This window comes from Amphiprion ocellaris, chromosome 9 (assembly GCF_022539595.1).
Source record: "Amphiprion ocellaris isolate individual 3 ecotype Okinawa chromosome 9, ASM2253959v1, whole genome shotgun sequence".
Taxonomy (NCBI): Eukaryota; Metazoa; Chordata; class Actinopteri; family Pomacentridae; genus Amphiprion; species Amphiprion ocellaris.
Window position 1 is genome coordinate 10264587 of NC_072774.1, and position 15320 is coordinate 10279906.

The window sequence follows — 15320 nt, forward strand, 5'->3', positions numbered from 1 at the left end:
TTATGTTCAGAGAGTTATAGTGAGCCAGAGGACATTTTTAATGGGCTTTTTGCAGCTCAGGACTTTGGCTCCCTCTGCTATTTATTTTCTGAACTGCAGGAGGCAACATGGACTTATAGGAGTCCAGAACCATGTTTCATTTGTGTTAACTTGGAAACACCATGTGATTCTGTTCTCAGAAAATGATGGATATTTTTTCTCCCTTATGTATTTTAATCATGAGAGTAGATCAGTTTGTTTTGGTTTCTGCAGAACGCACAAGTCAACTCTGCACCTCATTTGTGTTTAATTATAGCTCTAAAACAATCTGTTTTCTCACAAATATGCCCGAATTTTACATGTACCCTTGCTCACAAACTACAATAAAGCATGTCTGAGAATTTTTGTGGCATGCCCCAGTGAAATCTAGAAGAGGTATTCTGCCATTTTCACAACAAACAGTAAAATATGATTATGATACGCAAAAGAAGAACAACAACTATATGAACCCTTAGCTTGTAGATCAGTCTTGAGACTCCCAAATGTATGGGTCTGAATTTTTTATTTCATTCAAATACTTTAAACATTTCTAAAATCCTAAACATGAATAGCAGGAGTGTTTTGACCACTGTGGGACAAATTTATGGTGTAATGATGTTGCAGCTAGAAGAAAGCTGGTGCAAAAGCAGTACTAAATTACAGAAAGACGATACTCTCCATACATTTAGTTCCACTGCTGAACAGGCCATAATGTAAAAAATGATGCTATAAAAATGCAGCAATTCCATCAGCATTAGTTGTACTTGTTTTTCCTTTTTTGGTGTTTTTTTTTTTGTTTGTTTTTTACAATAATAAAAATGAAAAACTCACAATGTAAACAGCAAACAGCAGCTCTTAAAAAAAAAAAAAAATCAGCCATAATATGTACAAAAGTACATCTACAAAATATCTTCAATATCAAAATGTTGGTTGCCTAAGAGCAACAGAAGAAGCCTTTCTAGTGGCCACAACTTGTACAAAGGGACTGATTAAGTTCTGCTTTCAAAACAAAAGCGCCTTCATGTGAGATAAAACACGGTAACAGCTGTGGGCAGGTTCCAACATGATTATTTTGTGGGCCTCGCCTTGGTGCAAAAGCTACACTCAAGATAAAAAAAAAAAGGCCTCTTGCAAGGCTGAACAGCAGGCAATCACACAGAAGCCAGGGAATGAATATCACAAAGTTCAAGTAGGTCAAGTGAAAATCACAAAGCCGAATTCAATCTCCTGCTCAGTTTCCTCCCTCTGGCTCCATCCGCGGGCCCAGAGTCGGAGAGCGTTCCTCCTCGCTTTGGTAAATCTCGTTGTCCACCATCGGCTGGACTTGACTCGGAGGCCTGTTGGGAAGAGGAGGAGCCTGTTGGGACGGGTACTGGAAAGACCGATAAACGCCGGTCTTCATGTTGTCGGAACCAGCGTCTTTAGAGACTGGCGGTTTTTGAGAGTCTGTTTGTCCAGTGAAAGGCTGGTAAGTGTCAAATTCTCCACAGATGCCGAGCTCTGCGCCCTTTTTCAGCAGATGTGTGTAGACCAGCGTGTCCTCGATGGAGGCGTACACGTGGTACTCGCTGTCCTCGGCAGTTTTTGGGAATCCGTTGTATCCTGGTAGGAAGTTGGTGCCATTTGGATTGTAGACTGACACTTGATGATCGAGCTGCTTCTTCTTCTTCCTGTTTGGCACAAAAGATGGAAATTTTTGGAGTTATACACAGCAGACAACTGAAAATGAACAAACAACAAAAATACCTACTTACAAAGAACAAATAATGCATAATGAAGAGTACAGCACAAAGCAGATTCACTCACCTAACCACCACACAGACTACCGCCAGCACTATGGCAAAAATGATGAGAAGAGCGGCCACCACACTCAGGATGATGGTCAGAAGAAAGTCTGAATGAGAGAGAACCACAAACACCATTATTCTAGAGATTTTAATAAAAAAAAAAATTATATCACCCAAAAAAAGAGGATAAAGGGGATATTTTATTGAAAAATATTTGAGTTTGTGTCCCAATTGTTCTGCAGACTTTTATATGTGCATGCAAAGTCACAAAACAGTCATGCAAGCAGCTCTTTAGGCTCAATGTTGCTTTAAACTAAATGTCAACAGCCACAACATTAAAACCACGGACAGGTGAAGTGAATAACATTGATCATCTCCTCTTCTCATGCTCTGTGGAAAAACCTTGAATCCTGGAGTGTGGTGTTACTGATATGCACCAGCAGTAGGTGATTTGGAATTCTGGACAACAAGAAGATGGCCTCCCCTCTCATTCCCCCTCCGACCACCTAGAACCCAACTAATCCTTGATTCAGACCAAGCACACCCGTGAATTCTAACAGAAGTGGCCTCCCCCCAGCAGGGCAATGCAAAAACTGATCAGAAACAGCGTGAGGAACACAACAAAGAGCCGACGTAGCCTCCAAACCCCAACAACCCAATCTGATCGACTATCTATGGGATGAGGCTGAAGATGCCTGATCCACAGAGGCCCCATCCTACCACCTACAGGACCTGAAGTATCTGCTGCCGACGTCTCAGGGCCAGACACGACAAGATAGGCCCAGAGGTCCTGTGTTCATGCCTCAACAGGTCAAAGCTGTTTCGGTGGTACAAGGAGGACCTACGCAGTATTAGGTAGGTGGTTTTAATACTGGGATTTAATGGTGTTTAACATAACTGATTAAGATTGCTGGTATGCGGCCATGAGACCCAAAGTTCTGGCAAAATTTGGACCTGTTAATAGTGCTAGAAGAAAAGAGGGTGGGGTGTGGGGGGGACTCCTTTGGGTGCAAAAGATTGTATTGAAGTTTATGAGAAAATGACCCAACTTCTCACTTGATTTTCTACCTTTGTAAAGATTTTCCTGTTTAGTTTATGGTCTCAATTGCTTTTTTCAAATGTGAATCAATGCATAATGGTGTTCTTTTTCTAAATTAGAAACACTTTTAGAGAATAACAGACAATAAAGCAGAGTATGTTTTAGGGTGTGACTACCTTGTAAACCTTGTGACTACCTTTCAAAAGAACAAGATGGCGATGGCCAAAATGCCAATAATGACACTTCAAAACAGCAGTCCACAAACCACTGGGTGCCTTCACTGTGGTTATGTTCACCTTTTACATACAGTCTATGTGTGCCAAAAAGCTGAGTCACTGCTTGCTTTGAATAAATCAGAGACTATTGTTCATAATCATAAGCTACTTTTCTAACACGGCAATGTGTGTTAGCTATGTTGTAGGGCTGAATAATTTGTGGAAAATATGGATTTGCAATTTTTCTGACAGGTACTGCGATCAGATTTTTTTTCGAGTTTAGTATTCACTAATAGATCTAAAACGAGATGGAGTGTCGCCACATGAGACACCATCAGGAACATGACTGTCACACAAGGAGGACGCCATGAGTTTAGAAAATAGCTTACGCAGTTCATTAAAAACCCATGCTTGATGCGTTGCATAACATTCACCTTAAATTGCAGCCTTTGCATTTTGCTAATCACATTGTTTGAAGAACATAAAGAGTCTACAGTAAAGCTTGATGGTCTGTATGAGGAATTGCTTAAGCATAACACTGTGTTGAGCTAAATATTCAGCACATGAATATGTTTCCAATCACACTGTTAACATGTTCATACATGTTGAAAATACAAGCATTCGGCAACCTGGCAGCCAAGTGGTTAGAGTGCATACCACTTAGGGAGAAATGCTGTCAGCAGTGATTTTCTTCAAGTCCTGTCCTCCTGTACTGCAAGTCATTGTGCAATTACTAGTCATGTATCTCCAAATAGTCCTAGAAGTCAACAAAATTAACAGATAAAACAACAAACCTTTTGCTCCTCACAGCAGGAAAAATGCTTGTGGAAGAAAACCTTAATAGTTTTCCTCAAAAACAAAGGACAGTGTTTCATCCAGCATAATCAAAGAGACATGACTGATGTGCTTTTAGAGCTTTTCAGATGCAAGGAAATTGTCGAGCTTACAGTAATTCGGGACTAGATTAATCTATTGGGAGACTAGTGGGTAAACTGGGCCCTTCTGGACCACTATTGCAGTAACTGGATCTTTATTTCAGTTCCATGTGAGTACAAGACCCTCTTAAAAGACAAAACATTAGCTGGTACTGTGGGGTGTTAGTTGATATTGCAGTTAGGTAGTGTAAGATCTGGTGCAATTCGGGAAAATATCATACAACAATGGAGCTTTGGGGGCCTGTGGGTACTGTGAAGTCTTGTCTGAAAGCCAAAAAGTACTTTAAGAATATGAGCATACATTTCTTTCTGCTAGCTGGACCTTTACTGCACATAACTTCCAGCAAATCCCACCAAAATGCCCCCCGCCAAAAGAGAATATAACCATGTTTAACATTTTAGTTTGGCATACGAGAATTTGCAGAGTCGCACTAATTATAAAGAACAACTCGGGCTGTTTGGAATTTTGTTAGTTTTGCATGTATTTGGCCATGTTCTCCAGACAAACCAAAGGTCTGAAATGAATTTCTTGGCATTCCTCCAATAATTGTTGAGATATTTCAGTCTGAACCGACTGACACTGTCATTCTGAAGCCATTAACATGGATAAAGCCACAACGTCCATGTAGAAATGTAGCAAAACTGTGATGTAAATCTGTAAAGTTTCCTCTTACTCTTGGTCTTCTGCAGGGTGATCTTGGTGATGACGCTGAAGTCTCCTCTCTCAGGCATGCAGTTGGACATGTTGAGGTAGAAGCTCTCGGAGACGGTGATCTCGCTCTCGGCCTCCTCGTCCTCCCGGCGGCTGTAGTCCTCCTCAGGGCTGCCGACTCTCTGCACCCTGATGTTGGTGTGACGTGTGTTGCACTTCGGCTGGCTGAGGTTGGCGAACATCAGGTGTGCGTCCATCTTTGGGGGGACATCGACAATCCAGGAGACAGTGGAGGAGGGCTTCATTCCTACAGGCCAGCCAGGAGTAGCCAGGAGGACAGGGGTGTCTTTCGATGGAGATACAGTGAATATGTACCTTTCTGGATACCAGTGAAAAAGAAAAGATTGATAAACATTACCGATAAAATGTGCTTTTAATAATTTGTAAATTGAATTCAGCTGAAGTCATTTATTACCTGATATCTCCTTTTCAAAAGTGGCGTTCAGCACATGCTTGTAGTAGGACCTCCGAATTCTTCCCTGGAAGGTGGGCGTCCAGGTGACCGACACATTGGTGTGGATTTGGACTTTCTGAATGGCTCCACGAGGGCAGAAGTGTCCGATAACGGTTCCATCATCTTCGGTCAGTTTGATAAAGATGCTGCCGTTGCACGACTGCCCAGGTAGGGCCTGTTTGATGGGTCCGCTGGGGGAGGTCAGCTGAACGGTGCCGTGCTGACCGGGTCGGAGGGTCCAGGTGATGCTGCTCAGCAAGGAGGGAAAGCAGGACGGCAGCTGAGGCACCAACAGAGGGATGGTAGCCTTTGGACAGTCTCTGAGATGACTGCAACCTGACAGGAATCAAGAAATGAAGTAAGAAAGGAAATACAGAAAGTCAAGGGTTCCATCACTAAAAATTAAAAAGAAGCATTTTCACACCTTTAGAAGCATAAAAATTGCTTAAAACACACTAAAATGCAGCTACAAGTAAATGTCAGAATTAATATATTTGGTAAATACTATGACATTTCCAAAGTTGAGGCGGGTTCAGAGCTGGTAGTGAATGATAAAAGAATAAAACACGGCTGACATAATACAAACTATAGCTTCATAACATAATTATTGGAAATACAATATATGAATGAATACTTAAAACGCATCAATGACAGCTACATTATACAATATCATAATTTTAGTGATAATGGATCGCTCTGAAACAGCGCTGTCATTTTTTCTTCCATGTTAGGAAATAGAAAATATAAAGTTTGCATAATCTGACTTACTACGACCTACTGATTTTACTAGTGTGTGAACTTTTTATAAGCGCCAGACGATCAGCTCTTCACCAAACTGTTTATCATGCAAAAGAGCCAATAAAAACAAATGCTCAAAGTTGCCATATTAATTTCTAAGATGCGTCGATTAATTCATGTCAACTTATGCACTAAGAAACAGGTAAGAAGATATTTATCTTTAAAAGTTGCTGGTAGCTGACCTTGCAATGAGCATTTTTCATTAAGTCTGCACTTTAACTACTAAAAAACAGAAAATATGTCTTCTCTTTCATGCTGGTACACCACATTAAAGAACATTTTCACTGTTAATGCCAAAATACATCAAAGCTCACGTTTAAAGTTAGATTGCAACACATTTATTTATTGATAAAATGGCTTAATCTTTTGTCTGCCATTTATCTTGTCTTTGACTTATATCAACATACTGAGACAAAATGGATAAATTCCTTTAGACAGGAGCATTGAGCTGTTCTTTCTGGAAATAAATGAGTTGCGACACGATGACTCCTTCATGCGGTCTACTATAGCTGACTAATGTTTGTGTCTATTTGCATAAGGAGGATCAGCAAAGTGAGAATTTACAGTGTAACAGTCTGGTTTTCTGTGCCTATGACAATAAACCTCTTGAATCTAAACTTGCCACACACATTAACTGCTGCATCAGAGGTGATCTCTGGTATTTAAACAAACAGTATTACGCCTCTAAATATAATGATTTATAATCCACGTATTAAACTGTTTATACGGTGCTTACAGAAACTAAACGGGGGCGTTCAAGTGTCACCAGGTAGTAAAAACCCCAGCAGGCTGTTTTCAAACCACAGGAAAGATTGTTTTTACAAAGTCAAGCACAGGTTTTGTTTTTGTTTTATGTGGATAATCTACAGACACTGTTGTGAACAGTCCAACCGGAACTAACTCCCACCTATAAAAAACTGTCTCTATAAAAACTGTTGGCTTAAAAATTATCCAAAGAATCCACTGTCAGATAAGTACAGCACTGAAATCTTCTAAATAAGGCCTGTAGTGACGATTAAAATGCCATTTTACAGCGATTACAGATGCTATATCAATGGAAATCTACATTGTAGTCTTGAAATTTGAATATAAGAGTCATAAAAGTGTATTTTTCCAGGGCCAGAGACTCAAATCTGGATTTACCTATGACTCTGGTGGCTGTGATTAGTAAGTCTTCAGGAAGACAGTCCTGGAAAGACAGTTTACTTCTTGATGTGACGGTGATCTTCTCCTTTGTCACCAAGTTCATCTTCATCTCGCAGTCAGAGGCCGGTTTCAGCTTATCAATGTGGAGTGAAAGGTCCTCCGTGCTGAGATCCACTTCACACGTCACTGGAGAGAAAACAGCACAATAAAACGTGACTTTTTAACACTTTCCGACCTCAAACTAGATCCCACTTATGCGTGGGTGTGACTGACAGAGATGATTCCCTGATCATTAAAGGGAGAGTTTCCTGGTAGTTTCGTCATTCGTGAGTCAGAGATGAAGCAATCTTTGAGCTCCCCGAAGACGTGAGGGCTTGGAGAGGCCACGAGGCCCTCACTCCACTCACTGTTATTCATCAATAACGTCAAAAAAAGAGGAACCCTGACTAATGAAACTGCACCTTTGTTGTAACTACGAAGAAAACGGGTGGAAAGATTTTAACACACGTACCTGCTGCAACACGTAGAGGAGACATCCGTCACATTAACGCTACTTCTTTAACAGCAATAACATCATACTGCAAGTATTTACAGCTCTAATACGCTAGAATTTTCTCTGAAGTTATGAAATAAATATTTGACACTATCAGACTATGTAAGAAGATTTAGGAAAAACACTGGATGCTACTGAAGTGTCCCACAGAATTTTGCTATCATCCCCTCTGGAAGTTTTCCCCTTTTCTTGCTTTCCACCATTCAATCAAAGTCAGTTTAGTTTTTAGAACTGACTCTTTTACGTCAAAGTGAAAACCCATTTCTAGAGAATATGTCAAATAATTAAAAATGTAAAATAAATAATTGCAGAAGTATTCACCTCCTTTAAAGTAACTCATCTTGTTCAACACAGGTTCAGTCAGTTGTTGCTAAAAGTTACATAATTAGTGAAATTTAGGTCACCTGAGTGTAGTGAATGTGTGTTAAGTAATTGTAATATAAAGACATCTGTATCTGGAAAGTCCAGTCACTGGTGAATCAGTACTCCTGTATATGACTACACCTTAAAGACAAAAAACAAGCCAAGCAACTTTCTGAACAGGCTATTGAAAAGCACAGGTCAGGTAATGGATACAAGAAACTGTTTTCATTTTGACAGGAATGAGTGTTTTAGTAAATCATTGTCAAAAAAGCCAAATTAAAATGACCATAAGTCAATGTTGACACTTTCAAGGAGGTAAATATTTTCTATAGGCACTGTCACTTATCTGACGTGGTGCTTTCAAGTAGCAGTATATTACTTTTTTGACCACATGGAGGCACAAAAATACAGCATTACACCAACATATTATGACCGTATAACAATGAGAGGACACATCTAGCAGACACAAAGCAACTTTAGCATTAATTTAGAGTCATATTTCTGGCCATCTGATCAATCTAATGTTAACATTCGCCCTCCTTATAGCTCTGTTTTTCCTCCACCAGCTCCTGACAGATATATTTGTCTGCTTAGATGCTAAATCATCAACTTTCTTCACCAGCTAGTCACTAACTGTCTCTCTCTCGGTTCTTTTTAGAATCTGTTAGCTCAAAAAAGCTGCCTGCTGAGACTGACAATGATAAAAACAAAACATTACAGTTGCAGACAGGGAATAAAATCAAAACAATGAGCTAAGAGATGCTAAATGCTCCCTAGAGTTGATTAGTCAAGTGATAGATCTTTATGGTCAACAGGCCACAGCTTTCACATGACACATGATCCACTGTATATATAAAAACACAGATTATAGCAGCTTTACATTCCCATTGCCCAACTCGTAAGCCTTTAAACCAGTCTAAACAATAACACGTATGTTTTTCCACTTCCAAAAGCAAAGTATATCTCAATTCAAAGTCTATTTGGCCACCTTATGTAAATATTATAAACACATATGAATATTTGAGATACTTTAGCTAGGAGTCAGACTAGCAAATTTACAGCCAAACCCACAATCCAGCCAAACACAAACTGTATCATAAAGCGCAGATGATGTGCAAACCTGGTGAACTTGTGGTTAAAGCAGACACCTTTAGGTTTAGAGAGAGTCCCGGAGAACCAGTTCGTCTTCTGTCCATCTCGCAGTTCCTCAGTGTCAGAGAGAAGCTCCCCTGATTCTGGACCGGCTGGGTGTCCGTCAATCTCAGAACCAGCGCCCCTCTCCCTTTGCTGTGGTACTCCACGGCCGTCTCCTTCTTCAAACACCGTGGCTCCGTGAGGTTTCCAAACTGGACGACCGCCTTGTGTTTGTCCGGGACCTCAAAGTACCACTCCATCACGTCGTCGTCGGGGAAACTGTCGGGGTAGTTCGGTGAGAGCAGCTCCGAGGACGAGGCCCCTTTCGCTAATGTCAGAGAAATTTTGGCAAGAGCTAAAAGAGAGGAAAATAAATGAAAGTGTGAACTTTGAAACACACACAAGAGAGTAGCTGTTCAGGGATGAGAACTGAAACTTACACTTGATTTCTTCCCCCACAGATGCATCAAACTGGTCATTTTGGAGCTTCTGGCCTGCTGGGACATCCAGAGAAAAGCTGCCCTGATTCAGTATCTGAGCGCTGCTGATAGTGCCCCTTCTGCAGTATTTCCCCAAGGCCACGTTCCCTGTAGCCTGCTGGGCTTCGAGGCTGTAGGTGTGTCTGTCAGGACATCTCTCAGACGGATTAATCTGTCTCAGACCCGTGTTGGCGAAGTCTAATTTGAAAGCATTGAGCCCTGAGGCCTTTAGATTCCAGGTGAACCTGCGGTTAAAATCCAGCAAAGGGAGGGAGCCGGAGTCAGTCTGGATGATGTGGCCGTTGCATGACTTTACGTTGCATTCTGAGGGGAAGAAAGGGCATTTATTATTTGGTAATTGCAACAAATAAATCCACATATACTTCCTGTTTTATTTACCACACAGTGATGCCGAGACTCACCTATATTTTTCACAATTTCCACGATGAATACATCTTGAGGTTTGGAGCAGTCAAACTCCAGTGCGACAGGATCATTGCTTTGCAGTGAAACAGAAGTGCTGCATCTTCTCCACCCCGTGCACACTTTGCAACCTTTACCCTGAGGATTGCTGATGCTGATGGTTGTGCCACGATCAGGAGTAACGGTTAACTTCTGGACTCCTGGTAAAAGAGCAGAGAGCTTGACAAGCTAATGACGAGAAATGGGATAAAACATGTCCAGTCCTGAGTGATGTTTGGAAATATCGCTGCTTGGAAATACTGAATGCAGATAATGCTGGTTAAGTATGCGGTTTTATTTGCTGGTAACAAAGTTTAAGTGACTAACTGCTGCCAGCCTGGCTTTACTCCTTCTATGACTAAACAGGCCTTTGCTGAGTAAACACACTTATGCTCACACACAACAGCACGTAATGCTGCTCCAATCAGCTCCCTGTTGTCACACATATCCTGGTTTCCACTCTATTTCCATACATATCCCTGAACAAAACAGACACAACCTATCATTTGACATGTCGCACATGAGATTTACTCCACAGATCTTTTGGAATTATCATCTCTTGTTGAATCAGCAACAGAAAAAAGTTCATTTCAGTCGCCTACAATAACAAAAACTTCACAATATCACCACTGATTAGCCTTAAAACGCTATTTTCTCACATTAAAGCCATCCCACTTTCAAATAAATAATTCACGAGGTCCCCTCATTTAATCTGAGGAACAATCGGTGTCAATATTTAAACAGCAGCTCCTCCACCTCTCCAACGTTTCAGGAAATCACTCCTGCTGGTTAACAATTACGCTTTAACTCACCAGAGACGGCGGAGACGGTGAATATAAGGAGTAAAAACCGTAGAGAGGCTCTTAATAAAAACATGCTGTCCCACGGGGTAGTTGTTTTTTTTTTTAACTGAGATCCTGAGAGAAATCGGCGGAGATCAGCGCACAGTTCATTTCTTCTTATCCAGAGTTGGAACCGTCGTGCGCCACATTTTTCTTCTGGATTTTACGCGAAGCTCAGCTCGGAGTTGTTCGGACGCAGCAGCTCCTTCCCTTCCTAATGCGAGAATGTGTGTCAGCAGCAAGGAAGGGTTGACCTCAGGTAAGACAAAGGCGTGGCCAGGACGGCCATTTTGCCAGGTACAAACTTCATCCGTGCGTAATAGTTTGAAAAAAATGCTGCTGTAAATAATAGCAATATATAAAGTTGTTTATAATAAAAAGTACAATTAAAATGCAGTTAAGGCTTAAAGATCAAACATAGTATGTACTAGATACTATATCGGATGATTACATGATGATTTCTAGTATGGAACTATTACAAGAATGTTTGTCATGTCTTCGTGGAGATGTTTCTTCTTAGATAATGATAAATTAAGCGATATGTGGCTTGTCTACAGGTTGAATTTACATATTACATCCTCTCTGACTGATTTTTTTATTTAAATATGTCCATTTTAAGGCTTGAATGTGGTGCAGTTGAAACTTTTCCAGCTTGTCAATATGTCAAACATTCAGAGAGCCCAGCAGGCGGTAAACAGTTTGCAGATAGATCAGGCTGATAAAGTCTCTCCTGCCTGAACTAGTCACAGTAATTTGCACTAGAAAGTCCTTCTAAGGTTCACGTATTTAGATAAGATCAGTAGAACTTTGAGAGGAGTCTATCTTATTTACACTGGTCAGTAAACACAGAAGAGGGACAGAGAGATGCTGTCACTTTCACTAATACACGCTGATACAGGTTTTGCAGAATTTGCATTGAATGAATTGGGTTGGATTAAACTGCCTGCCAGTATGTAAAGTACTTGGACCTGCTCCAGCATTAATATTCTGCTCAATCTATATGTGTGCATTAATAATTTAACACAGTGAACAGGGCTATATTAAGATATTAGAGTATTTTACTGATATGAATTGCAAAAAATTGTTGAATTATTAAATAACTAGAGCTTTGTTCAAAATACATTCTAAAAAAATCGGCTTTGGTTCAAAAATATTCATGCCGCAGTTTGTATCAATCTTTTTGAGCTATTACAACTTCTAATGAACTTATGTCCAAGCAACAACCTACATCTATTTAGGGGATTTTTCTTTTCTTTTTAAATCTACCATCAAAATTGTTATTAATTTCCAGTATTAACTGTTTAAAATTGTGCAGGCATTTTAAGATGAAGGAAACTAGAAATCCTGAACTTGAAGTTAAAAAAAAAAACATTAATTATCTCAGCTTTAAATTAATTTTAATTGAACTAACAGACATTTGAGGTTAAATTACACACAATATTAGGTTGATGCAACATTTTTATGTCAACCTAACCTATAGAAATGATGCTTGCAGCTGAAAAGGTTTATCTAAATCAGCAAATCAGATCATTATCTTGCAATCATGCATTTAATTAAGTCCTGGGAATAGTTCCCATGAGCTACTTTTTAGAGTTAAACTAAGTTTCACTACAATTATGTCCACAATTTACCAGCAAATTGAGCATAAACAGTGATGGATCCACAAAAGCTCGTCCTAAACATTGCAAATCATTATGTCAGAATCAATTTAACAGTGTGAGCTCAGAGTGTTATTCTAAAATAAGTCTGAAGTAAACTGATTAATGCTACAGAGAACAGGTCAGAGAGAATCTGATAGGCTACAGCCTGTAATCGATTTTTATTTCCATTTAAACCGTTGGAACATTTATACAAATAAACACTAATATTGAACCTGACAGTAGAAATCTAACAATATAAATATTGAAATTCTCTCTATATCAGTCATAAACAACATCTATTTGTCAGAATTTATTGGAAAAATCCCTATTACATTGACTTCTATATGAGCATGACTATAGGTTAGATACTGTATACTGGATGTGACGGCACAATTTACGCACCGTTTTCAGTGCAAAAGTCCTACACATGTGATAAGGCAAAAAACTTTCTATAAAGATTAAAAACTATACAAACACTGTTTAAATAGAGAAAAGTTTTGCACAGTTTACGCTGACATAATCTATAGGAAGGCCTACACGGGTATACAAAACACATTGGTCCCAGTATAGATTGGCTAGTAGAATAATCCTTCATACTTTACCTTGAGGAAGGATTCAAGAACACCCCAAACTAAAGCATCTGATCAAAAAGTTCTCCGCAATCATTCATTCATGTGAACAATTGAATGGCTACAATTATAGTATAGGCAGCACAGGCTATAATTATGATGATTATTTCAATTATCTCGGTCTCCTCTGCTCCATCCCATTAGGCAGAAATCCTGCAATGATCGGTACCGGCCATATGAGAGCAGCAACACTCCACACAATGATGACCAAAGTCATGAAACAAGCCACAAGTGTCGACTCGATGGGTTTTCTGTTCAGCCTCCAACTTTTGTCCCCCTTCAGCTCGTCGAGGCTGAAATCCACGCAGCAGAAAGTGACTTGATCCCCGCTCTGCTGGCCCCGCAGCCGGCCCTGACCGAACCTCCGGTACCGGGACATCCCGCAGCCGACGCACAGCCGCAGTTCCTGCTGACCCCCGGTGACCCCGAGGTGCTCGATGACAACCGGGGAGATCGCCCGGTTGAAGGAGGCGGAGAAAAAAGCCCTGCCGTGGTTGTTGGTGGTGTAGATGAGCACGTCGCACTGGAAGCCGAAGCTGCTGTCCCAGCGCGCCACCAGCGAGGTGGGCAGCAGCCGCTGGACGCTCACGTTGCACTGGGACAGAGTCTGCAGGGAGGAGGCGTCGGCCGAGGCGTCGCTCTCCTCCACGGACCTCTTGGAGAAGCGCACGTCCACCTCCAGGTTGGCCAGGAACCTGTTGGAGGAGTTGATGGGCGGCAGCAGCAGGTCATCGTCGCTCCATCCCTGGCATCGCGGGAGAAGTGCGGCCGCGGCGGTCAGAGCCAGCAGGAGAGTCGTGGAGTTGTTCAGCATGGCACAGGGCGCGTCTCTCCTGCTCGCATGGTGCTGTGACGATCCGCGGCGGACGGAGATGTGCAATGTTTGAAAACGCCAGTCGCTGGTGATTTTTAAAAACGCAGCTCCCCGCGGAGAGATTCAATTCCCTGCCCGCCCGGTAGAAATGGAAATGTCCAAAGCCTGTCACATGCGCGCGTCTCCCTCCTCCCTCCCTCTGGATGTTTTCCTCCCGTCTTGTTCTCCGAATGCTGTGGTCGCCGTACAGGAGGATCTGAGCTGCTGCTCCGAGCTCCACCGACTCTCTGCCACTTCAGGTGTGAGCGCAGAGACCAAAACACAGAGGAGCAGCGAGGGGAGCGTCTCCAGTGCGCAGGGACAGAAGACACATCTTCCAGTCAATAATACCGACTTGCACATGCTCAGTAAAACTTTCTCAATAGGCAAGATGCCCAAATAATGACAGTTTTGAAAAGAACATCCAGTACAGTCTTGGCCTGGCTGTCTGTTGGTACGAAACTGAATTCTTTCAACCAGTTTTTATCTGTGGAAAGGAAGATAGCTGACAGGTTGTAGTCAGATTGCAGAGAGAATCCTGTGTATGCAATCTGTAGTCAGTTTTTTTCTGTCCATCTCACATGAGCACAGCCACAACCAGGATTTTAGAAACACAGAGGTCAACAGGTCCCCTGGTGCAGCTTCATGTGTCCACTGGGGTCATTCTGATCACACGCTACAGAGAAATGCTCTAAGATTTGTTTTCATAGTTTACATTTGTCACATATTCAATATTTTTTTTGTAATGTCGCCTCACAATAGTGCATTGAAAAAAAACCTTGGACTTGTGATATGAGTACTTGTAAAATCCCATTTATAACCAGAAATGACACATTTTTCTGTGAACAAAACTGACTGTTGCAAATGCTGAAGGCTTCCAGAACAGAATTCTGCCGGGGATGCAGTGAATCCTTTGTCTAGGAATTATTTTGCTCGCTTACACTTAATCAAGTTTAAATATACTGAAACGAACATCGTGATCACTCAATGAATACACATTGTTTTAAGCTATTCTGTGTCAGTGTGTGCTGAATGGTTGGTGTCAGTCCATGAACATTTGCACCTTTGCAACATCGATCACATTACCCTGCACATAGAAAAATTTCTATTTCACTGTGGTGCCACATGAATGCATTCAATGTGCCTTATGAATATTTTGCACATTGAATTGACTCTGCATTGTCTTTTTTTTCTGCATGTCCAAGAATTTGTGCAAAATCACTACTTCTGCCTCATGGAAAGATCTGTGCTGTGTCAGTAT

The 15320-nt window shown here is 41.2% G+C and overlaps 2 protein-coding genes across 2 annotated transcripts; both read right to left on the minus strand.

Moving 5' to 3' along the window:
- Positions 1–524: 524 nt before the first annotated feature.
- Positions 525–11041, minus strand: LOC111574026 (CUB domain-containing protein 1). The gene is made up of 9 exons (XM_023278413.3): positions 10908–11041; positions 10056–10256; positions 9595–9957; positions 9141–9509; positions 7102–7290; positions 5122–5496; positions 4669–5025; positions 1825–1912; positions 525–1688 (listed from the first exon to the last, which is right to left on the minus strand). Exons 1-9 carry the CDS (start codon positions 10969–10971, stop codon positions 1250–1252), a joined length of 2445 nt encoding a protein of 814 aa, XP_023134181.2. The 5' UTR covers positions 10972–11041; the 3' UTR covers positions 525–1249.
- On the minus strand, positions 10989–14540 carry LOC111574027 (transmembrane protein 158). The gene has a single exon (XM_023278415.3). It carries the CDS (start codon positions 14018–14020, stop codon positions 13319–13321), a length of 702 nt encoding a protein of 233 aa, XP_023134183.1. The 5' UTR covers positions 14021–14540; the 3' UTR covers positions 10989–13318.
- Positions 14541–15320: the final 780 nt, after the last annotated feature.